This window comes from Odocoileus virginianus, chromosome 33 (genome assembly GCF_023699985.2).
Source record: "Odocoileus virginianus isolate 20LAN1187 ecotype Illinois chromosome 33, Ovbor_1.2, whole genome shotgun sequence".
In the NCBI taxonomy this organism is placed as follows: Eukaryota; Metazoa; Chordata; class Mammalia; order Artiodactyla; family Cervidae; genus Odocoileus; species Odocoileus virginianus.
In genome coordinates, this window is record NC_069706.1 from 7,490,938 (window position 1) to 7,516,451 (window position 25,514).

The 25,514-nt window shown below is 51.1% G+C and overlaps 1 protein-coding gene and 1 long non-coding RNA gene across 4 annotated transcripts in view; one reads left to right on the forward strand and one right to left on the reverse strand.

Moving 5' to 3' along the window:
- USP7 (ubiquitin specific peptidase 7) overlaps positions 1–25,514 on the reverse strand; it is a 52,182-nt gene that overhangs the window by 25,985 nt on the left and 683 nt on the right. Inside the window, exons 1-2 of one of the 3 annotated variants that reach the window (XM_020892157.2) lie at positions 5,642–5,709; positions 1,613–1,717 (exon numbers count right to left, since the gene is read on the reverse strand). In XM_020892157.2, the coding sequence (XP_020747816.1) occupies positions 1,613–1,717; positions 5,642–5,672 (136 nt within the window). In that variant the 5' untranslated portion in view covers positions 5,673–5,709. Of the gene's footprint in view, positions 1–708; positions 871–1,612; positions 1,718–5,641; positions 5,710–25,514 lie in introns of those variants that run through there. The other 2 variants (XM_070460655.1, XM_020892178.2) reach the window with 2 other exon arrangements.
- Positions 5,525–6,664, forward strand: LOC110136458 (uncharacterized). The gene is made up of 3 exons (XR_002313657.2): positions 5,525–5,672; positions 5,791–6,029; positions 6,481–6,664. It is a non-coding gene; the product is annotated as an uncharacterized lncRNA (long non-coding RNA).

Here is a 25,514-nt window from a genome sequence, read left to right on the forward strand (position 1 = left end):
CTATCGCCATGGCCCCCCGCCCCACAGACACCGTCTTTTCACACTCCTGCCCCTGGGCCTTTCAGAAGACCAGGAACAAAGGGTATTGAAGACCACTGCTACTTTGTCCTGTAAAGTGCTTTTTCCAGCTGATAATTCGCAGTAGGAGCATTTCTGCTTCTAGGTTCCATAACACCATCATTGCCTACTAATAATTTAGTACAATTGGCCTCAAAAGGTGATCTCCTTACACTGGTTCTCAGGTGAGGCAATCTGGGGCCCCCGGGAGACTTCTAGCCACTCTGACAGACATTTGGAGCTGTCACGACTCAGGGCAGAGAGGAGGGGATAACACGGCATACTAAAAAGTACAGGACGGCCCTTTCTGACCAAGAAGGATCCACCAAAAGGCCTCGGAAGCCTGCTCCTGGGTCCACATCTGAGCCTCCTCCCGAGCCCCCCCACCCAAGAACACCAGGGGCGATGCCAGGACAAGCCTGTGCTGTGGGACCAGCTGGGGCGGCTCCCTGCTCTAGGAGAGGCTACCCTCAACCCCTGCCTCGGGCCTTCCCCACGGCGCTCTCTGAACCACTGCTGGCGTCTCCGGGGTCTGCGATGGAACCAAAGGGCCCCCGCATCCGGGGGCCACCCCACACCGTCGCCCTCTGTCTGCGGTGGAAAGTGCACTCCACAGGTAACAAAGCAGCGGGTCAGACCACGCCTCTTTACCTTCCTCAGATATGGCCTCAGCCCGCTGCCAGGGGTAAAGCGCACTGTGAGAGAACTCTCAACTACGGCTGCAGTTTCTCATGGAGGCTGAGCTTTTGGCAGGAGGTCTGAACAGCAGTCCTTCTGGTGGTGCAGCCCGTGACTGACGGTTTCTTTCAACTGCCCCGTTACACCCCTGGGAAGGACACAACCCTCATGAGGATTGATGGACACGCTTTTGACAGAACATGGTTTCATATTACACTGCAAGACTCCTGGGGGCTGCATAAAGTGACTATTGGCTGCTACCTTCTCGTGGAGTCGACCTGGCACAGGTCACACCCGTCTGATAAGGCATAATGAAAAAATAGCCTCGAGAGAAAGTGCTTCCCTAGGCCCAAAATGCCCATGCATGTACAAATGTGTATACTTTGCGCAGAGAAGATAAAAGACCAAAAGTCAGTCTGGGGGATGAAGCCCAAAGCTCGATTCTGGTTTCGAACCTAACAGGAGGGGGGAGGGGTGATCAGCTACAGACAACTGATAGACTTGCTACAATAGGAATGCAATGGGAAGCCACGTTCCAGTGTCTAGAAGTATCGTGCTGCAGACGAAAAGGAAAGGACAGTAAGGTACTTGTTCTGAATACTAGGAGTGGCTGGAAAATTAACTGCAGGCCTGACCAAATACCCATCAATTACAGACTTCTGTATTTCAACCTTCTTGGCTAGGCTGGGGAGAATCAACTTACCTTGAAATTTGCAGGCAATCGTGGAATTCAAAACCAAACCAGGCTCCTAAATTTTGCTCAGATACACCTCCTGAAAACTAGCTACTCTCAAAGAAACTCAGCAGTCCTCAGGAAGAAGTGTCTGCTTCCGACAGCTTTCTGCCCGACACCAGGAGACGAAGGCCGGGTACTCACCGTCCTCCATGTCCTCCTCCGTGTTACTGTGCCCGTCACTCATGGCCACATTCCCGTTGATAACAGGGTTTTGGGTAATTCTCGGTGGGTCATCTGTATCTCCAGCTTTAAAGGAAGCAAAGAAATCCCATGAGTTTTACCTTCCTGGCTTGGATCAAGTAAACAAAAACATATCTGTACTTTGGACGACTTCCAGTCACCAGTTCCAACCGTGCCAAATAATTGCACTCTAACCCAAAAGTATGGATATGTTTACTCATATGTTCGCTAAACAAACTTTTGTTCCTTTCAAAATGCTAAGTGGGATCTGAACACACAATAATCTGCTGAATTTGCAATGAAATTTATTTTGAAAAAGGTTTCTACTCATTAAAACTCAATCCTAGAGAAAATATTGTTTGGGGGGTTACTAAAACAGTGTACGTTACAATCTTCCATCATGGACACACATGCCTTGAAACAGCAAGCTCATTTTCAAACTGTTACTGGACACTTCAGTTACATAATTATATAAAGTATGAATCCATACCAAAGAACAGGAATGGCATTTTGGGGTGTGGGGAATTTGAAAAGGGGGTCCCTAGGAGGATGAGAATGGACAAAGATCCAAGAAAGGATCTCGAGACTAGCAAAATGCTTGCTGAAGGCTGGTCTGGAAAACATTTATATAAAATAAGAAGCGAGGATTTAAAACTTTTAACCAAGGACTGGCAAATATGAAGTGTAAACTCCAACTGTAACATTCCCATCCCTCTTCAGTCATTGAGTACAATCTTCTTCGAGACATAGGGCCATGGTTTAAGAGAAAAAAAAATTTAAACTTCTGGCAGGACTTAGGATTTAAACAGCCTCTACTGGTCAAAATGGCCATACTTCACATTTAAATCCTGTCCTGGCATATAGAACAGTTTACTGCAACTAATGATGTCCTGTGTTTCCTTGTATGGTCAGCTTTCCCTGGCAATTCAGACACTCCAATAGAAATGAAGAATATCAGCCACAAGCAGGAGATGTGGTTTTTAAAGTAGCTACATAGCTGTGTCCTTGGACTCCAGTATTTCAGAGCCTTTATACCACTCCAACAAGCAGTGGGTCTGATTCAGCACCACGGACAGCACCTTTCCCCTCTAGGCAAGTTCCAACCCCAAATTGTCAGGTTACATTTCTCAAATAATTCCTAAATAAACTGCCTTTTTTTCTTAAGTATCTCAAAACACACCTTAGAGTTCCTTGGAAGCCAAGAAAACAGGTATTACCACCCAAATTTAGACCACTGCCAATCTTGATGTTTTTGTTCTATTAAATATCAATAAACCAGTGAAGCTGCTCAGTCATGTCCAGCTCTTTGCAACCCCATGGACTGGAGCCCACCAGGCTCCTTCATCCACAGAATTTTCCAGGCAAGAATACTGGAGTGGGTTGCCAAGAAGGATCTCCAGGGGATCTTTCTGACCCAGGGATCAAACCCAGGTCTCCTGCATTACAGGCAGATGCTTTACCGTCTAGGCCACCAGAGAAGGCCAAAGTGAAAGTCACTCAGTCATGTCTGACTCTTTGTGACCCATGTATAGTCCATGGAATTCTCCAAGCCAGAATACTGGAGTGGGTAGCCTTTCCCTTCCCCAGGAGATCTTCCTAACCCAGGCATCAAACCCAGGTCTCCCACATTGCAGGCAGACTCTTTACCAGCTGAGCCACTAAATATCAATATATACATTTAATTAATTTTTTGTCAGGGTGTCAATAAAAGCTGTTTATGAAAACACAATTTTTAAACTGGCTCCCTCAATCATGACACCCTGACAAAAAAACTGGGGAAAGAAGTAAGGAAAGTAGAAATTCCTTTTCCTGTTGCTTATCTAGCTTGAACCACATATGCTAAAAAAGTACATTGACTGAAATTTCCACATTTACCCTCCTAAATTAATTAACCATTAATTAACCATCAAAAAATATTTTGAGGAAAAATTCTACAAAGGCCTATGAAATAAACAGCACACTCCACCAATGGAGTATTATACAGCAGTTTTTAAAAAGATTCTCAGGGAATTCCCTGGCAGCCCAGTGGTTAGCACTCACACTTTCACTGCCCAGGGCCCAGGTTCAATCCCTGATCGGGGAACTAAAGTTTCTCAGTGTACCTGAATGAGGTTCTGAGTTAACAGTATTAAGGTTTTAAAAATGAAGATGCCATATCTATCATCATAGCTATAAAAGAGATGAGAGTTTTCTTGGAGTAAGACTATATAAATTCGTATTGCCCTTTACAACGATAAACAAACATGGACTAGAACACAAACTAGTACGTGGTTCTGAAGCAGCAGTGACTCTCCACTGCAGACACACACACATCACACGAATGCACCAGAAATCTGAAGCCATTCACTCGACATGCGCCTGGTACTTCGCCTTTAGTTTCTCAGGTCTTCAGAAGAGCTTTAAAGCATGGTTGGAGGTGCACACATGCAAAACTGACAGAAGTTTCTCTGAAGTTGGCTCCTAAAGGCACCGCGGGTAGGGTATGGTTCCACACTTAGAATGCGTCTCCTGAGCACCGTCCCATCTTTTACACAGCACACGCTCCTGCTGGGCTGACCACTTTCCCACCCTTCACAGGCTCGGCGACAGTGGTCCAGGCCGGTAGCGGTGAAACTGCAGAAAAGCCCCCTGCTGGCCCATGACGCACACTCAGAAACTGCCAGCAGCAGGCCCTCCCAATCAACTGGCACGGGACCCTTGCAGAAAAGGTCGGCAACTCAAGTCTAGCTCCTAAGGGACTGAGTATCCAGTTAAAATAAGCTCCTCTTAAATGAGTTAGTTCAACAAAAGGATTAAAAATTTAATTAAGACACAGTAAATCCCTGGACCAGAATTAAATGATGGAAGTGCCTGATATCACAATCTGAACTAGGCTTCCAGAAATATCCTAAACGATAAGGCTGTCTTTATCATCAAGGAAGAAGTGCAAGATTGGCATTTATGTTTATTTGTCACCATATAAACTGATCCTGTTCTGAATTTCATGTCTTGCCCAACTGGAATTTTCCCAGATATGTTAACTCTTATTCGGCCAGATATGAATGACGACACAATGATTACAAACACCAGTGACAATACAGAATGCCTCAAATATACAGACCAAATCTCTGGTACACTTAAATGTCAGGGAGGGGAAGGGGGTGATTATCATTCTGAAATATACACAAGACGCCCAGAAATACAACATATCATTTCCATTACTCATGATTAGTAGGCCTTTTGACAACAGCATTGTGATAGCGTCAGTGGCAAATTTTAATATATACACATGGCTCAAAATACCTTTTTAAAAGAGTGACTTAGAAACACAAAAGCCTCCCCTGTTTAGTTACAAAGCCTGCACTTCCTCCTTTTTTACTGGGACTCCCTGTGCCTATATCTAGCTTTACTCTTCCCAGACCTCTGTGATGTCACAACCCGGAGCCACTGACCCAAACAGCACTGGCCAATTGCTATGGAAATGAGGTGGTCCCGATTTAGTGCCCGAATCTCACTCCTGGAGGAGAAAAACAGAAAATTCCACTTTGACGGCCTTGATGTCTTCCATCACTTCACAAACTTCTCCCAAAAAGGTTGGGGAGAGGGGACCAAACAACTCCAATAAAACCTCACGGCCTTCCAACTAAGTCTGTATGCTGCCCCCAAGGAGGTAACTGGGCCACAAGGGTCCAGCCCCGCCTCAGAGTCGCTCTCCACTCAGAACCACCCCCCTTCAAACTTCTCCTCAAAATCCCAACTAGTGATACAACCCCATGAGCAAAACCCACAACCTGGTTTAAAAGGGCAGAAAGGGTAAGTGGAGTGCCACAGACACCACGCAACCTTGCATGAGTGGGTCCTCGGATGGGTCAAGCAGAGCCTCACCAGCCCAGCTTAAGCCCCGCCCCGCCCCACCAGTCCACCCTGACTTCCGGGTCAGAGCCCCGGGGCTTCTGCCTGGGCCCCCTCCTCTCCTCTCGGCGTCATGAGGCCCCACTGGGGGCCAGTCACCTCCTGGTCCAAGCACGCAGCTCCCCGCCATGTGAGTCTGCAGCAGAATCTGCTGGGGGTGGGGGAGGGGAGGGCAGGGTTCTCTCAGCCACATCAGAGTGACTGCATAGAACCTCCAGGAGCTCTCACTCAGCATTCTCTTTTTAAAGCTGCCCACAGTTCTCAGGCCCAGACACATAATCAAGTAACCATCAATGGAGATGATCACCTTCAAAAGGCAAAGTGGTTCAGAAACAGAGTTCTGTACAGGTCCAAACGGAGATGTGCATATATATCCTGTTTCAGCTCCATCACTTCCTCTCAAGAATTCAGATACACTTGATTTCCCAAGGTTCTGATCCACAAAACCCCTGGCTCTGAGCTCAAAGAAGCAACTGATAACTCAATGGTGAGAGACAGAAGATGTACCACTCCTGCTGAGCTGGGCTGAGAGGCTGGGCTGGTTATAGGAAGACGTGGTGGGGGGTGGGGGTGAGGTGGGGTTGGGGGCGGGGGGCAGGCAGCAGCTGGGGCCCTGCCCCCAGCAGAGGACAGGGAGGAGGGGGTCCGAGAAGGCTTCCACAAAAGCAAGGACCCACAGGTGTCGGCTGTCATACTCCCCAAGGAGCCAGAACGTCCTGGGTGTTGGGAAACAATTCTGGACGCCCCTACAAAACCTACAATTCTGTGGGAGAACTTTGTGCTCGGTGTCACTCCCGTCCCCCTGGGGGAGTCTCAGGGCGAGCCAGGCCTCCACAGATAGAGAAGACAGAGGATGCGTCCTCGGGCAGAACGTGGAGGTCACCGAGGACACAGACATGGAGCGGAAGGGCCAGTCTGAGCTGTCTGTTCTCACGCAGGTCAACCACCCCAGCAGCCACCGGGCAGGAAGGAGCCGGTGCCGACCAGGCCACAGAGCCCACGGGCTCTGCCGACAAGCTCAGTCCCATCCCAGCCCAGTCAGACAAGGACCACGGCGCCCGTGGGCTGTGAGGAAACGCCCTCCCTCCCTCTGTGAAACCTCCTAGAACTGGAAAACTTCGACTATGCTTCAAAAGAGTCATTTCAAATCCATTATCACATTACCAGGCTCTCCATCCCCTCAAGGGGTGGACTCCCTTCCTGACACTGGTCTTCTGCACACACGACTCACTTGGGAGGTGGGGGCGGGCAGCCCTCCTCTCAGAGGTCAGTCCCGCTTCTTAGCAAGCATCGAGATGTGTCAAGAGCAGGCTGGGCCGGGCGGCGGGGAGAACTGATGAGCAGTCCCTGGACACAAGGTTGCTAAGGCGACAGAGGGACAGACAGACCCGGACCAGGGGGAGGGACCGGCCACCCAGACAGCAGTCCCGAGAAGCACCTGCCAGGCTCCACAGGGAACAGGAACCAGGCAGCGGGCAGGCACGGGGGTGGGCGGGGCCTTGAAAACCCCGGATGCACACAAGCACCCATCCCAAGAGGAACCACCTGTGGGCCGGAAGCACGTGCCACTCGGAACAGGGGGTCTGGACCTGGCTGCCAGCCCCAGGCAGCCATCTGACACGAGCCTGTCCACCCACCGTGGGCCTAGGCGTCTGTCCGAAGCTGGTCCTGGGAGGAAGTGGGGAGTGTGTGAGTGTGCGTGTGTGTGTGTGCGTGCGTGCACGTGCGTGAGAGCGAGCGAGGGAGCTTCTGAGCTCTCATGCCCCTGGCCCCTGGGCAGGGCAGCCTCCAGTGATTCTAGACTTCCTCTGGTCACGTTAACAATGAGACCGTGACTTAATCAACACTAAGGTGTGTTAACACATGTTAACTTGTGTTCTGGGTTTCATTTTTATATGCTCTGGGTCCGTGTAGGGAGCTGGAAGCCCACTTGCGGGTGGTGTCCGCCCTGCTAAACCAGGGCTTCTCGGCTCCTGCCTTGCAGAGAGCCTGAAAGTTCCAAGCAGACGCAGTGTGCGGAAGCCCGACGGTGGGCTCCATATCTTAAATAATTCAGATTTACATCAGTTATAGGAAAATAAAGCCCCAAGGAAGGCCACGGATAAACTTGTGTGCCTTAAATAAGACTATTTGTTTGGGGCTCTCCATTTGGCTTCATTATGCAAAAATCGTCTGTTCTCTGGAGGACCATGCTAACCCGCCATCACATCTGCCCCACAAACCACGACTGCGGACTGGTGTGGACACTGGCCGGGTGCGGAGAGGGGCGTGCACCCAGCCCAACTGAGGAACTTATAACTACGTCCCAGCTGCTTTCTTACACGTCCAATCTCATCTGCTCTACTGCGTAGGGCTGTCCGGTTGCCGAGGAGGAAAAGGAGCCCCAACAAGCCCAGCAAGGGGGACGACGTGGACGCCCCAGGACGGAGGATGTTTACGAGCAGCCTGCAGCAGCCAGAGGATTCACAAGATGCTGAAGTCAAGACGACACAAGCCAACTGCAGCCAAGGACAGTCCCGAAGCAACACAAGTGACAAGTACGCCCAACTCCCCTCATCAACAGGACAGCCCTTCTCGTCTACCACATCAACAGTGAAAAATACTAGAGATGCCCACAGATGTGGAGGGCCTCATATCACAGAATGGGTGCCAAGTGGCTGGAGTCTAAACTTACAGTCAAACCATTCTCCCCAAAGGCAAGAGTTATGAAAGCCGAAGTCATAACTCAGAATGCCAGTTCTAAATATCTATTCTCAGAAAACTAGCATACATGCCCCAAACTGTACACAAGCATGTTTCTTACACCTAAGCACGTTTCACAGAGAAAAACTTTATAAACACAAGTGCTCGTTAATTCTAAGAGCCATCTGTGGTATGGCTCCATCCATTCATATCAGGTGTCCAGAAGAGTGATTTCCACGGAGTTAGAAGGCAGACCAGTGGTTGCCCAGAGCTAGAAGGAAGACTGGAAGGGTGATGGCTGAGGTGCACAGGGGTTTCTTTTAGGTATCATAAACCAACTGCAGTGATAGGTGAATTATGTTTATTAAAAACTGCTGAATTGCAGGGTATATGGAATATCTCAATAAAGCTGCACTGTTGGGGCGGGGGGGGACAAGAACGGAATAAAACAGGCCGTTTTGCGTGGGGACAAACCAGTTTTATAGCAGAGCCATCCAGAGGGCTCTGCACGGAACTGCTGTGTGCCCTGAACACCTGAAAGTGAAGGTTGCATCTGACTCTTTGTGACCCCATGGGCTGTATCAGGAACACGGGAATGGGTAGCCCATCCCTCCTCCAGTGGATCTTCCCAACCCAGGACCCGATCTGGGGCCTCCTGCACTGCAGGCGGGCTCTCCACCAACCGAAGCTGAGCAGCTGGGGCAGGTGTAGACGCCCTCCTTTCTGCACTATTTCTCTAGAAATAAACACTCTGGGGCTTCCCTGGTGGTTCAGCGGTGAAGAACCCACCTGCCAATGCAGGAGACCAGTTCCATCTCCGGTCGGGGAAAACCCCACACGCTGGGGAGCAGCTAAGCCCGTGCGCCTCAACTACTGAGCCCACGAGCCTGGGAGCTCTGCGACGAGAGGCCGCCACAGTGAGAAGCCCCCGGCCACAGCTAGCGAGCAGCCCCTGTCCACCACCGCTGGAGAGAAGCCCACGCAGCGACAAAGGTCCAGCACAGCCAAAGATAAATAAATAAAAACACAGATCCACTGCGGTGTTCGGAAAACCCACCTATCTATAAGATGTGTGTGTGTGGATTCACCCCACGTAGTTTTAAAGAAAGCGAGACTATGAAGGGAGAAGGCCCACCCAGAGAGGACTCAGTGAGCAGAAGTCCTTAGGGAACAGAGCAGTGCGCGTGGGCAGGACAACACCCCTCATGCATTAAGTACAGTGTTCACCCCCTGGATGGAGTCTTGCCTGCCCTCCTGTTGCCTCAGCAAGTACATGCCTTTACAGAAAAGGCAAAACCACCCAGCAGCTCAGTTTGGTTGCTCAGTCTCGTCCAAGACTCTTTGCGACCCCACAGCGCAGAGAAAAGGGACAAGCAGAACACAGCCGGAGGCCTGGGAGCACCCGGCCAGGCTGCAGCAGGAAGGGAAAGGGGGCAGGAGGCAGCGGGACTCCTCCAGCAGACCCCACACAGAGGGACTGCCTCAGTGATCTGTGACCGCGACGGTCATCCGCGTACACCTGGGCAGACAGCAACAGCCGCCCGTAAACGCCTGCATTTTCTACTCACGGAGACAAGGAAATCCGGGCACTGAAGAATGGGGTCAGAAGCAGAGGAGAGATTTTAAAATACACACTCTGACTGTGCTAATTAAAACTTAAAGAAACCAGTCAAGCACAGCCCATGTCAGGGAGTTCCTTTATTTGTGCGAAGCCACAAACTGCACAGCCGGGGACGGAGGACCAAGCCGGTTCTGGCTGGCGTCTTTTCTCTCCCCACGTTGGCGCCACTGGACTATCATCACTCAGGCCGGACCCTCCTTTTTGGGGGGCCACCCAGGCTATCAAGGAACACTTACATCCAAGACCTTCTAAAAAAACTAGTGGTGAAAGAGGAGGAGGAAGACTAGTTTCCCAGGGAGAGTCACCAGAGCAGGAAGACAGACCACGTTCAAGGGCTGCAAGGCGGGGTGAAGACCTCAGTTCTCCCCAAGTCGATGTGTGTTGATACACAATTATTCCAGTCAAATTCCCAGCACATAAGGGAAGCAATTCTGAAAGGAGCAGTTGAGTTGCTTCAGCAGCTAAGATGGAGCTGTGTTAGCAAAGGGGTGGACACAGAACAACAGAACAGGAGAGTCCACAAAAACGCCCGTGTCAACATTACTGCCTGATTCTTGACAAAGGTGCAAGTAATTCAGAGGAAAGGAGATAGTGCTTTCAACAAACAGTAAAGAAAGAGTTGGATGTTCACAGACAAAAATAAATAAATAAACTGCAACCTCGCACCTTACACAAATACTAACTCACAATGGATCTCAGGTGAACAAACATTTAAACTTTAAAAAGTAATCATGTGATACCCAGCAAAGAACTGTTAGACATAACACCAAAAGCCAAAATCCATAAAAGAGAATTTTGATAAAATGGACTTCTCTGTAAAGACACCATTAAGGGAAAAAACAGACAAGCTACAGGTTGGGAGACAGTATTTTCAGATCGCCTGACAAAGGACTTACACTAAATACATCAAGAGCTCTCCAGACTAGACAGCAATAAGAATTTTAAAAGCCCGATACTTAAGCAGACACGTGAGAGAGGGTACAAGGATAGCAAATAAACAGAAAGACGTGTGCCTGGGCTATTAGGTAGCTGTGAATTAAAACAACCGCCACCTCTAAGATGACTGAGATGAAACCTCTGGTGAGGCTGAGGCGGCGGTGCAGAGGACCCAGGCACACGGACGGCAAGCAGGTGGGCAGTTCCCCGTGGAGCACGCCTCACCCAACAACTCGACACCTTCCTCTAGAGAAACGAAGACTCATGTTCACACAAAAGCCTGAACATGGGTATTTATAGTGGCTTCATTTGTAACTGCCAAAAACTGGAGACAACCCAGATGTCCCTCCGTGGAATAGAGCCCAGCAATAAAAAGCAACGAACTACTGATCAGGTTACAAGCTGTACGATTCTGCAAGACGACAAGGCTGCATGGAGACACAGGAGCAGCGCAGCTCGGCGTGAGGGGCTGCTCCGGGTCCCGCTGGGCCGGGGGGGCACAGACCTGCCCCCGAGCTCAACGCCGAGCCGCTGACCACGCTGCCGACTTCGCTGTATGTAAAGGCAAAGGGAAAAAACACCTGTAGGGCAAGGAGAAGAATATGATTTACCAACTCTCTAAATAAACACCGCCTTGGATTACAAGTTCAGAACTTTACCCACATGGGAAAAGAAAGCAGAGCACAAAAGATGCAGTCTGAGTCTTTCCACCTAGGAACTGGGGCGGTCTTGTCCGTGAATGCCTGCAGCTCAGCTCGTTTTCTTTGGGGGGAGAGGGCATCAAGGACGTCAAGGAACCAGGAAAATGGGAGGTCAGATACACACTCTGCTCCAGGGAACCCAGGTACAGAAACAAGCTGTGCTGTTTCAAAAGCTATGTTTGAATTCAGAGTTCCTCCAACTGTTCCACACAAGCTACTGGAAAATGGAGAAAGTGAGGGGAAAGACCCAAACAGAACAGGAAGTGCAATGCTGGCCATGATGGAGGAGCAGGAAGCAAAATAATCAAGCTTACAAATATTTCTACTCAATTGTCCTCTCCTTGAATTCTCACAGAGTATCTGTTCATCTTAATGGAGCCTATACATTTTTAAGTGTGTGTGGGGGAACCACAGGACAATTTCCCACTGCAGGGGACCACCCAACACTGCCTGAACCCATGGAATTAGCTGCTGTGGACAACTCAGCTGCCAGTCGCTAATCATCATCCAACCACGTCCACTGGGCGGGCTTCCCCGGTGGCTCATCTGGGAAAGAAACCAAGTGCAGTGCAGGAGACCCTGGTTCGATCCCTGGGTCGGGAAGATGCCCTGGAGAAGGGAAAGGCTACCCACTCCCGTGTTCTGGCCTGGAGAATTCCATGGACTGTACAGTCCATGGGATCACAAACAGTCGGACAGGACTGAGTGACTTTCATTTTCACCTGCCAACCAGTGGCAGGTGACTAACATATAGATCGAGAGTCACGGCTCTCTTTGTGCCATGAGCTTTCTGGAGATTTAACTACAACCCAATTAGGTAACAGCGATAGGCTGAATGAAAATGTGACGTTTTAAGGACTTTTTAATGTAACTGTACAATGAAATATGCCAACATTTAAAAGGTCTGTAAACTGTGAATTGTGATTTTCAAATGATCAATGAATGGTATTAGAAAGGCAGCATTCAAAGTTCAAGACAATCCAGTAAGTTTTTAAGTAATAGAGCATGAAAAGTTAACTCATCGCGTTTTCAGACTGCATGCTGCAATTAACCTAAGCTGCTATCAAATTGCGGTGGAGTGTGAACGAACTGCCACAGTTACCTGACAGGGCTGCACCTCTGTAAGGACGTGCCTCTCTAAGACTGGCTTGCTTTGTATCTCCAGTAAAATGTACATCGCAGCTGTCAGCAAAAGCAGATATGAAAATCCAGCTGTCTCCTATCAAGTCTGACAATAAATCTGCAAAATGTATGAACAATGCCATTCCTCATTAAACTTTTGTTTTAGGAAATATCTGCTGCACATGTGAGTATCCCCTGGCAATCCGGTGGTTAGGACTCTGCTTTCACTGCCAGGGGCTCTGGTCGGGGAACTAATATCCCACGGCTGTGGGCATGGCCGAGAAAACCCACTGTATTAAATGTGCTACCACATACTGGTTTATTACCTCTAAATGAATAACTGATTTTTAATTTCTACCTGGCAAATGATGATAGATGTGTCCCACCTACCCAGCAGCTCTCCGGGGCTCTCAGCAGTGACGGTTCAGAGACCAGGCCGCCTGGAGGATGGTGCCACCTGAGCGACCTGCAACCCAGGACCCTCCCCGCGGAGCTCCAGCAGGAGACGGTCTGCCAGCAGTGAGGAGGGCACAGCAAAGGAGTGCCCGCATTCCTCGACGCCTGGGGGCTCGTCTGCCTGCAGGCCCTTCGCTTTGTGAGGACCGCAGCAGCACGCGGGGAGAAGCCACAGGGGTGCGCTCGAGCCTCGCCCACCCACCTGCCACCATCTCCCCCTGCAGCCCACGGGCCAGGTGGCCTCCCGAGCCAGCGCCTGCGGACTGTCAGCAACTCGCAGAGCTGTGTGCGGGAGAAACCTAATAAACGCCTCCATGCGGCTCTGCTGCTGCTAACAACCCTCCACTGACACTGACACACCTCACCCCACACCACCCAGCTGATTAGATCTGGCGGTGAATCACATCCTCAACAAAGCTCCAAGTCCCTTTTAAAAATACTGAAGAAAAACCTCTTACAGACGACAGAATCATGAGAGACTGCACATCTTTCTGATCCCATACAAATCACAGCAAGACTCCACAGGACGGAATACTACTGAGCAATAAAAAGGAATGGCGCGCTGATCCTTCCCTCTCAAGCTTCAGAAAGGAGCCGGATGCGAGGCCACACGAGTGTGAGGCGGTCACAGTGTCCACAACAGGCACCGAGACGGTGGACTGCGGGCTGCACACAGGACTCTAGGGGGTAAGGAAAATGTTCAAAACTTCGCTGCATTGACGGTCACAATAAATTGGACGCTTTAAATGGGTGGTTCAAATTGTGACAGATGGGAATCATCAATATAACTCGTTATTTTAAAATTTGTGGTGACTACTGACATTTTTTCAGAGACTTGCAGACACGCAGATGCAAATCTAACCTTTATAATGGTTACCAACACAGGTAAAATGAAGGTTAACTGGCATTGTGAATGGCGGCCTGTTCCCAGCCTACTGAAAGTAAAATATAAAAATGCAGTGCCTTCAGTTATCTGGTAGAAATGGCTATTCACAGTGGAGAGAACAGAATGCCGCTGGCCTCAGAGACTAACGGGGGGAGAGCAGAGAAACACAGCTCAGATTTGACTGCGATCCATGCACCTGGGCAGGAAGCAAAGAGGGCTGGCCTCCATCCACTCAAAGCCAGATCTCTGCCACTCTCGCCTCGAGTCCCCAGAACTCACATCCTAGTGCCCCGGCTTGGCCCAGCTCACGCAAGTCAGCGACCTCCCGGCGCCCTGCAGCCGGACACGACGGCTCTCCCCGCCTCAGAGCCTGGGCTCTGCCCCTCTGTGGCCGTCATCCCTTTCTCTCCGCATTAGCAGTGTGTTCCCGGGGCCCGTCTAGATCCCGCGGACTCCCCTCCGGCTGACACCTGATCCTCTCTTCCTCTGTGTCAAGCACCCGGGCCAGCGCCTGAAGCAGAGATCTGAGGCGAAGGGTGAGCAGGCGCTCTGGGGAATCAGTCTGCGGATCCCTCTTCCTGGGTTTTCTACAGAAGAAAATGCTTGGTTTTCTGTTACTCTGAGCAATATGCTCCAAGGCAGTTTCCCAAAACCAGTTCACAGGCTGGATCTGAAGCAGCAACTGGCCACCAGAACTGTCTGTGACGATGGGAGACCGTCCACCGCAGCGAAGCGGCGAGTCACAGGTGCTATGTGCCCCTGAACAGATCTGCTGAGACTGGGGAGCTGAGTATTTACTTGACTTCAATCACTTCACCCGCCCAGAGACTTGGGTCTCTTGGCCTCTAGAGTAGGGGGTGTAATAATCACAAACAAAGTCTAAATCACAAGTCTAATCACAAACAAAGCTCTAAAACAAAGTCACACGACCACAAGCCCTCCAACAATGCAGCCACAATGAAAGCAATATTTTAAGAACAACAGCCCTTAAAAAGCATAGGACTGAACTTCATCAAAAGAGAAATTAACATTTTAAATAATAACCTCTGATTCCCAAGAAAATACTGGCTAGCACAGAATACTTTTGGATCTGTAATTCTCCCTCCTTCCCCGAGCCCTCAGGGTAATCAGTGACCACCTGGAGGAGAATTCTGAGCACTGTTAACAGCTCCCGGGGACCCTGCTTGTAACATCACCATGCCCACGACCTGGGCGTCCAGCAGGAGCCCACGGCCACCACCAGTCCAGATCCCGAGAGGTAGTGTCTGGGTCATTGCCTGCCGCACGCCTTGAGAAGGAACGAGTTACCTCTACGGATCATTTGCATTCTGGGTCCTAATGAGGATGCCCGTGAGCTACCTCACTTATCTGCATCTCCTCCAGACACCTTCAAACCACGTGCTTGGAGGTCGCAATTTGGCCAACCCAGTGGTGAACGTATTAGCGGTGTGTATGTATCTATCTTGTGTTTTAAACCTTTAAAACTGTCAGGAAAAGAGGCCCAGGAGGAAGACATTCCGGATACGCCCCCACGCTGCTAGCTGGATGTCAGGAGTGAGGGAACTGGCTGGCCTCTAGGCCCCTGCCCCACCGAGGAACCCGGCTGTGGCCCCTCCAACCCTGTCTTCTTTCCACCTGGTGAAAGCTGCTGCCTTAAGAAACAGATGGTTCAGGCGGCACTGAGGAGACGAATGCAGGTGGCTGGGGCTTGGAGACAGAGCAGGGGGACAGCCGGGCTGGTGCCATCTGTGTGGCTGGAGGAGCCTCAGTCTGCTTACAAGTGGATGCAGGGCTGTGTGGGTGAGCTGACCGGAGGACCGGGGTGGACGTGCGGCCTCGGGGTTTCCAACCTGTGGCTTCACAGAGCTGGGGTTTGCACCCTGAGCCCTGGCGGACAAGGCTCCCTGCCTTCTCAAGTTTAAATCTCTCCAGAAGCCCAGAGCCCTGACTGGTTTGCTCAGTGATTCACCTTGGCTCAGACTCACGGTACTGAGGACCTGATTCAGTGAGGCAGGCAGGTATCTACCTCCAGAAACACCCTGACTCTCCCTCTGCCACCCACCGTACTCCACGTGCTTAAGGGAAGGCGGCCCCGGCTGACTCTGCAGTGAGCCGCCTTCTACATTCAAAGCATGTGGTGAACCACACAGAAACCTTCCGCCTGAGGAGCCCACCTGCAGCCTGCCACTTCGGGCGGGGAGACAGGAACCGTTGGAGAGGGCAGCAGGGGGGTGACCACGATGTCATGACCAAGTGTCTGCTGAATGTGACGAGACGCAAATTTCTGTGCCGCCAGCTGGCTTGACTCAAAGCCTGCCACTGCCGTCAAGCCCTGGTAGGCTGTGGAGTGTGCTCAGCACCTGTTTTGCTCAGGGGTGAAATGGGGATGCTGCTGCCTCTACATCAGAACTGTGGGAAGGAGCCAACAAGTGGACACGGCACAGCCCTGGCATCCAGCGGCCTGGTCCCAGGAGGGGCGGCCGCGCTCTCCCAGCCTCTGTGCAGCTTCCCAGACGCCCATCTGCCGGTTCTCATCCACTTCCTGGACCCTGACCCATCTCCCAGGGGGGTTCAACACATCACCACAGACTCACTGGCTTAAACAACACACACTTATCCTTTCAGCTTTGGAGGTCAGAAGTCCAAAATGGGCCTCCCCGGGCTCAAATCAGTGTATCTGCAGGCAGGGCTCCTTCTGGAGGCGGGATTTGCTTCCTGGCCTTTTCCTGCTTCTCCTGGGTTCCTCGTCCATCCTCGAAGCCAGCAGCAGCCTCTCACATCACGTCACATCGAGCCTCTTTCTCAGGGGAAGGAGGACCCTGTGATTATGCTGGGCCCACCTGGATAACACTGGATCACCTTCCCATCCAGTCAACGCTAAAGGAAACCAAGCCTGAATGTTCATAGGAAGGACTGATCCTGAAGCTCCAACCAAAGTGGTCACCTGATGCGAAGAACTGACTCACTGGAAAACACCCTGATACTGGGAAAGATTGAGGGCAGGAAGAGATGGGGGCGACAGAGGATGAGATGGTTGGATGGCATCACCAACTCAATGGACATGAGTCTGCGCAAACTCCAGGAGATAGTGATGGACAGGCAGGCCTGGCATGCTGTAGTCCATGGGGTCGCAAAGAGTCAGACATGACTCAGTGACTGAGCAACATCTCCCCATGCAGGGATCCTGAACTTAACCACAGCGGCAAAGCATCCCGTCAGGCAGTAGCGGTCACAGCCCCCAGGGGATCAGGACTGACCTCTGTGGGCCACAGATGCTCTCCCGCTAGGTCCCAAGGCCACGGTGCTGTTCGGCACCTCCCGCCTCTGAGCACAACACCCTCACTCTTCCACTGGCTCTTCAGGCCAGTCCTCCCTGCACACACTCACCAGGAGCCCTCACTCAAGCGCAGGGGCAGCCAGCACGGCCCCCGCCAGTCGAGAGGGCCCTCTGTCTGAGGACAGAAGCCCTGCAGCAGGCTCAGGGTGAGGGGGAGTCAGGAGCAGGCCTGGTGGAGGCTCGGAGAGACCCAACAAAAAAGCGGAGTGGAGAGGACCAAGGCCTTTGCAGGAGCCTGCGGGCTGGTGCCGTCCTTCTGCCTCACCGAAACGAGGAGCAAGGGAGGAGACTTCTCAGCGACCTGACTTCCCCACCACATCCGAGCACAGGCCAGTTTACCCGCCGTCAAACTGCAGCATGGCGTCATGTGTCCCACATGGCTCCCAACCTACACCTCTGCAGCCCTGGACTCACATGCATACTATTTACTATCGGTAAAACAGACATTGAGATGGTCTGAATCAACATGCTCCACGGGGAGCAAGGATGTCCCCCAAGCAAGCAGGAGCAAGATAACTTGTTACTTTGAAAACGACTCAGTGGGCTTCCCTGGTGGTTCAGCGCGCCTGCCAATGCAGGAGACACAGGTTCGATCCCTGGTCTCAGAAGATCCCGCGTGTGGAGGGGCGACGAAGCCCGTGAGCTGTCGCAGTTGATGAGCCTGCTCTCCAGAGCCTGCAAGTCCCAACTGCTGAGCCCCCGTGCTGCAGCTGCTGGCGTCCACTGCCCTGGATCTGTGCTCCCCAAGAGAAGCCACCGCAGGGAGAAGCCCCAAAACCCGCAACTAGAGAGCAGGCCCCACACGCCACAACCAGAGAAAAGCCCGTACACCAAGGAAAGTGAAGACCCGCCACAGCCAAAAATGATCAAAAACAAAACAAACAAACAAAAGAGACTTGTCGTATACGTGGCATACCTTCCAAATGTGCAAGTAAGCTTTTTACACGGGGAACTGCTGTTTCACACAAAACTGTTTAGTCACCATGGGGCAGGAGCACATTTCCTCAAACTAAGGGCCTCTCTGCACTTTCAGTGAACACACGCAACTTCTGCCAATTTCTTCCTATGCGTTTGTTCTAAGTGATAACTGTTGAAATGTGGCTTTAATGTAATAATAACATAGGGTGTGCATTCCTATTTCATTTCTTAAATAATTTGTTTACCCTGTACTGCTTACAAAACACAGAAAGAAACTGTCCACAAGTGAACTGGAAATTAAAAAAAGACAAACAACTGGATCTGCACCACAAATAACCGCAGAAAGCCTGCTCTGTAGCATCTGCCCAGGCACCATTCATTCACTCATTTTAACTTAGCTTTTCCAGGACACATTGTATCTTTCCAACACCCAACGTGACACTAATGCTACCAGCAAACACCTGCTAGCTAAGGCTCCAACCAGACTGTTTAGGTGAACTCTGGCCATCAACACTTTCTGCCCGACCGACACATGCTGCATCTGCTCGTTCCGGGTGGTGGCGTTGGCCACGGGCAGCGACTGAACCCCTGCAGCGCGGCTGGTCAGTTAAGGACTGCGATTGCCACCGTGTGGCCGCTGGCCACCTCACTGCACAGTACAGGTTACGCCCTGAGCATCCTCTCTCCTGCTCCTAAGACCCCGAGTGGCCTTCTCTAGCAGGACGGGTCCCGGGAGGAAACCAGGTTTAATCTGTCCTCATCAGTAGCAGCAGGAGGCGTGGAGTGCTTCAGAAAGAGGAGGAGCCCTCTCGCTAGTGCGGGCCGGACATCACACAGAGCTGGAGGAGGGGGACTGCCCAAAGCGTGGGGCTCAGCTCAGCAACCTCACCCACCAGCTTCCTGGGGAACATCCTGCGGGCCAGGCACACCAGCCCCATCTGCTCTGCCTCTGCCCTCACATGCTAAAGACAGGAGGGAAAGGCTGAGATTCGTGGGGAAACACTGACTGGTCCATCTATGATGGCTATAAAAGAGAAACCGAGGTTAGGGATTGAGGAATGTCTTTAACCAATTCACACCCAATTTGTTTGACTGAATAATTTCTCCTCCAAACTGACAAACTACTAACTCTAAGAAGCAAACACTTCCAAATTACCTACTACCAACTATATTTCAATTAGGAAAAGAAAACTACCTGCCCTTCACTATTTCAGAGGAGCAGCTGGATATCTAACCATGTAAACAGGCTAAAGAGTATCACAGGTGCTTGTTTGAAAACTGCAATTGCACCGGGTCAACTAAGAGCCTTGAAATGCAATTTATTCCCCAAAGTCATACTGATATAATGTACTTGCAATTCTAGATGCATAAGCCTAGTTTGCTCAGCCTATAGAGAAAAGCGCCCCCAAGTCCTTCTGAAAGCACCATAAAAGGGGTGGTGGGAGGGAGCCAAGAGGTCAGACTGCCACCCAGACACCTGGAGTCACGCCCTGGATGCTATCACACTCTGCATCACACATCACCCCAACAATCTCACAACCCCTCTCCAAAGCACAGGCCAGTTTACCAACTTACTGCACGAGTCAGACCTTCTCCTGGTTGATATTCCTGGGCTGGTACCTCACACGGGACGCTGCCCTCCCAGTAGCAGGACGTCAGGGAAACCAGTCACTGGGCCCCCTTGCCCAGGGAGGGCGGGCGGGCCTGGGTTTTGAATATCCTATGCCAGGCGGGAGAAGCTCATGGAACTGTTGTGGCTGCACAAGGACGGGAACTTCCCTCCCTTCATCGTTTAGGTTCCCAAATGACACAGAAAGAAGGGCGAGCCACCCACCGCCCCGAGACTTCAACATGGCGCTCCCTCACATTTGGAAAGGTAAAGCCCCGGTCGGCCGACTGGATGACCTGCACTCCCTGGAAGGACACCTGGGCATCTCTGGGAACATTAACATGACAGTGGTCCCAGCCGAGGGGGCGGCAATGCAGCACCAGCTCTGACCAGCGCACCCAGGTGGTGTGTCCTCCAGTCCGCGGTCTTCTCTGCCCAACACCAATGACAACGACACTCCTCCTCCTCAAGGGGTGACCCCGCGGAGGCCCCTCCCCCTCATCCCCACACCCTGGCTCTTCCCAGCTTACCCCAGCATCTTTAAGTTCTGGAAGCACTCACTCTTATCCAGGTCGGTGTATTTCCCTACCCAACAAACTTTCCAGTTACCTCCGGCTGCCAACTTCCAAGTCTACACCACCAACGCTCAGAAGTAGGCCTGCTTCTCTTCAAGAGGGTTTCAACACATGTGACTTCTCATTAGCCGAGTCGTGTGTTAGCTTACTACCAAAATGGCATAACTGACTTTCTTGCCTACGCCTGACACTTAAAAATCCTGCTTCCTCCAACTTTCCTAAGTCCAAATTAGTTCAAAACAAGAAGTTTGTGAAGCAGGTGACATTTTAACATTTAACTGTCATAGTACATGTCAAGAAACACCGTGTTACAACTCCAGTCTCCAAAGTTCCTTTGCCTTGGAAATCAAGGAGAAGCACCCAGGCTATGAACTATTCAGGCAAAAAACCAGAAACAACAACAAACTCAAAAATACTCAAAAGGAAACATCATTAAGGTCCATTGATGCCCTGTGTGTGGAAAAAGACCTTTTCCTGGCAAAAGGATCAAAAATGCCAATCGAAGCAACTGAACGTTAAAAGCAATAAAACTGAATTAGCAGTTATCAAAGCGAAATTGGTTTATGGCTTCGGCATTCTCTTTCACACCAACTTGGCCGGCCGGCCACCTCCGGTACTACTGTTTTGCCTTAAGGTTGCCGTTTCCTGAATGAGTGTCTCCCACAGAAACACTTAACAGAAAAGGAACAGTCCCGGGGTGAAGAAGGTGAGGATACAGTGGCAATCCCACAGGTCAAAGACACGGCTCTTACGCAAGGCTAGTGCCTGAGACCACCAGATAAGTTTGGGAAAATGACTGAATGGCTGCTGAGCCTCTTTCCTGGGGTCTCTGTGCTGTGTGCGGCCAAGGAGAGGCAGACACTACCCATGCAAGAACAGGGCCTGAAAGCCACGGCTGCCCCTGGGCAGTGCAGGCGCGCGCTCGGAGCCTGAAGCACAGAGTGGGCCGGGGATCCCAGCGGGCAGGCCTGGGCAACTAGCCATCCACCTGCATGAGGAAGGCAGCCCACCTGAGTCCTTTAAGCAGGGCGGGGACCAGGCAGCCTGTGGGGAAGAGAGGAAGCCAGGAACAGTATAAGAGGCCTATTGCAAAGTCCCGGCATGAGGCAACAGGGGCCTGGCGGGTGGAACACCGAAAGGGCTTGGTTAACAGGATGTGGGATTTAGAGACAAGAACTCAGGGCCAACTTCCAGGTTGGGACACTCCTGTGACCTGGCCTCCCTGCGACAAACGTGATTGGCAACCATGTCAAAATTCTGGATACTGGATAATCGTCAAATAATACCCTCAGCAGAAGGCCCCCAAGCTGACCACGTGTTCCAACAGTGTCCCACCGCACCAAATCCACCATCCTCTCCTCCTGAGCCCATGGTGTTTTTCTTAAAATATTCTATCATTAACCTTAAATATCTGCTTAGGCACATCAAGCCCAGGGTTTCATAAACAATGCTGCTTGGACTGAGGCTGGTCAGTTTGCTTCCTAATCCATGTTAGGATATAATTACTGCAGAAACACGAATGCCAGCTGGCCCCGCCTGTGCGCGGCACGCCTGATTAACCTGCGCCTGTCCCCGCCCCAAGTGCGACCCTGTGACCATCACAACACGGTGACTGAACACCACAGCGCCCCGCTCCGTGCCCAGCACTGCACACACGCTCTATGCCTCCACCCTCACGGCCACCCTGCAGGGTCCCACCGACCTCCCTTTCCGGGATGCAACAACTGAGGGCTTAAGCAACGTGCTGAGGTCACACAACAATTAAATGGCAAAGTCCAAGCTCAGACTCACGCCTGGCGCTAAGCCTGTACTCGCTCTCCTGCCACTTGCCTTCCTTGAGTTCACGCAACGGCTTCTTTCTCCCTTTCCACAAAACTGACTGCGCCCCCACCCCCCAAAAAGCCAAGATGAAAGTATGCAATTTTTCCCCCAGTATGTGTTATAAAACTTGATCAATCTTTTGTTAATAGATAAGGTCAGCAGTCTGGAAGAATCAGGAGGGTAAATGCCTGTAGAGAGTAACTTTCAAACCCATCAAAACTTGACAGGCTCACATCAGAGTCAGATGTTTTTAGGTTTGGCCTAAATTCTTCAAAAAAAATTTTTTTTTCCTGGATTCTCCAAGTTGATGCTCACTTCGTAGGGTTCTTTTACCAACCGAAGCTACTGTGAGAGGATAACCTATATTCTCACATTATTTGACTCTTGCCTTGTTATGGTGCTATTTGAAAAGGAAACATGCTTTAGACAGACTAAAATGCCCAGGTGTAGTCTATTTGGATGCACGTGTACAAGACAACTCACTTTCTATTCCTAAACCTACTTTAGCAGAAAAGTAACTTGAAACTCTGTGAAATCTACCCACACAGGTTTGAAAGAAAAAGAAATCCACCACTGGGGCACCCCAAACAAAAAGACACAGAAGTCAGTGACGAATTCTTTTTAGAAACGGTGGACCACACTCATTGATTTGCTCCCAGCTTGGGGTCCTGACAGCAATGGTCTTAGCGTTGTACAAAAGTTTTGTACAAAAGTACAAAATGAAACTGTCTGTCCCCATTAGTCTCAAAGATGACACTCAGAAACAGACTGCTCACGCGGGCAGCAGAATCACACCAGGGAACACACTCCGAGGTACTGACAGTGGTGCTAGCCAGCCCTGAGCAGCAGAAGGGAGGCCTCGGGCAAACTTCCTATTGACTCCAAGGGGGCATGAACAGCCCTGATTATCACCTCTCAAGTACCCCAGAGGGCAGAGGCCAGTGCGGGTCCCTCCCGCAGCCCCCTGGCCTGCACTGCCTCTGAGTTGGAGGGTAAATAAACTGCCAAGCAAATTCATTCCTGGCCAGGCCCCCACGGAGGCCACACCTCAACGATGCTATTTGCCTCCCAACCTGAAAACGTGCACAGGCCTCACAGGAAGGAAGCATGTGGTCTCGACCCCAATGAACTGCCACCATACCCGCCCCATCTTTTCCCTCTCTGCCCTTCCGAACTTTCCCAACTGCTCAAAACAAGACATTTTAAAAATAACTTGGCCTGAGCAGTTATTCTCCAGCAGACATACAAAGGCTGTGCAGAGTCAGTCAAGAAAAAAAATAAATAAAATGGGATCCCTTTACAGCAGAGCAGGAGGAGAGCCAATTAACCTGTTGATAGGGGAAAAGCGCCAACCTAACCAGCCTCCGGCTCCTCTGAAAGCAGTCTGCCTAGGACCAGTGGGCAAGCGATGCTCCTCAAGGGCAGAGCTCCTCAAGCTGATCAGAGCCCTGACAGCTTTCAGCTGCTGAGTCTATGGGAACCAAGGTGAACACCAAACAGGTGCGAGCCTGGCTTATGAAGCCAGGCACAGTGGATCACCACAACCCCACCCTTCTCACTTTTTAATAGGAAGGATTCTCTTAAACCGAGCACCACATGTGAGGAGTGGGAAGGCTAAGAAAGGCTGACAGAGACTGCCTGAGACACGGGCGGCTTTTTACACAGCACACCTGTAGGAGCTCACAGGGTGTCGACAGCCGTAAGCCTACGAGAAGGTGACGACCATAAGCCCTACAAAGACAAGGTACCTTCTGAAAAATAAATCCAGGACAGAGACCCACTTGAAAGAAACAAGGGTTGTAAGTTTATGGAATCAGTAGTAGTAAACTACAACCTCTGCGATCCAGTTTGAAAAGGCAATAAATTTGCAGGTGAGTGATTTTATGGGTGACATTTCCAACACAAACTTGGATATGAGAACCAAAAACTCCTTGAGAAAATAAAGTAGTCTTAACAGCAGGCATGACTTCTGAAGATTCTTCCCCCACTCAACACTCTCTGGTCTTTGAGAAAAGCCCTTGAAACTTGTGGACATGACTACTTCCCCAGAGACACAGCTCTAGCCCAGAAATCCGCTCTGCATTGGGGGTCATGCTGATCAGCTACCGCTTGTGTTCAAAACACTTGAAAAAGTGCTAAGACAACCTAACTATTGGGTTTTTGTCTTGACTGGATGATCCTTAAAAAGGACACTGAAAAGCAACCCCTTTTTTAATATTCAAAATCCTCCCAGGCAATGTACTCCTCTGGCTAGTTGGCTTAATGACACATGACAAAAGCTCTATGAAGTTATTGCCTTGCTGGGGTCAGAAGACACAGCCCCAGCCTGGCCGTGGATGGGCTGCCCTGTCCCCCATTAGTGGCCACTGAAATCCCAGTGGGAAGTGCTTTCTGCCGGCATCTCCACCACTTTGCCTTTTGCCATCCTGCAGGCCAATTTTTTTCAGGGCACATTCAATTGCTGGCCGCCCCTTGGTATTCACAGGGGAGTACCAGTCACGGTGAGAGTTCCCACCAATCAGGGTGCAGCACCCCACGGCAGGAACGCTGCCTTAGCGCCCCTGTTCATTTCCGCAGCCCAAAATCTCCGGCTAAAAGCAACGTAAAGTACAGCTCATTCAATACCCCCTTCATTCAGAAGCCCTCTTTTTGACTCCTGCCTGTCTGTCCCCCTCTCGAAATAGCTAAGGACCCTCTCTGAAGACTTCTTACACTTTGCCCTTTCAAGCACTTGGGCCACGAGCCTTCGAACCACCAGCTCTGATTGTGCTATGTAAGCCCAAGCAAGACCCTTTCCTGTCCAGACCCTCTACATCAAACCTCTATTACCAAGCCCTTGTTATTATCTCAAAGCTGAGTAGTCTGAAAAACTGCCGGCATCTAGACAGAAAATTAAGTTACCTCTGAAGTCAGGTTGAATTCGGAGGTAAGGAGTCGTAGGCTGGCGGGGGGGGGGGGGGGGTGGGGGGGGGGGGGGCGGCACGGTTCACGTAGTTTCAAACGCATACCTGGCCGGAGGCACCGCACACAGCCAGGTTACCTAACTCCCCGCAAAACGACTTAACTCGGAAACGAAGAGCGCGCCTGGTTCCGAATCCTGGGCCCGTCCAGAGGCTGCCAACCTCTGCGCCCCTTGCAGGTGTTTCCAAACCAAACCCAAGGCCAGCAAGTGTTGTTACGGAGCGATCGGAGTGGTGCTGGTGGGGGGGGTCGGGGGGGGAGCCCCACTTCAAAGCCCCCGGTGGGCTCTCGGGGGGGCGGGTGCGAGGGGGGGAAGGGAGCGCGCGTGAGCAGGTGCGGGCCGAGCT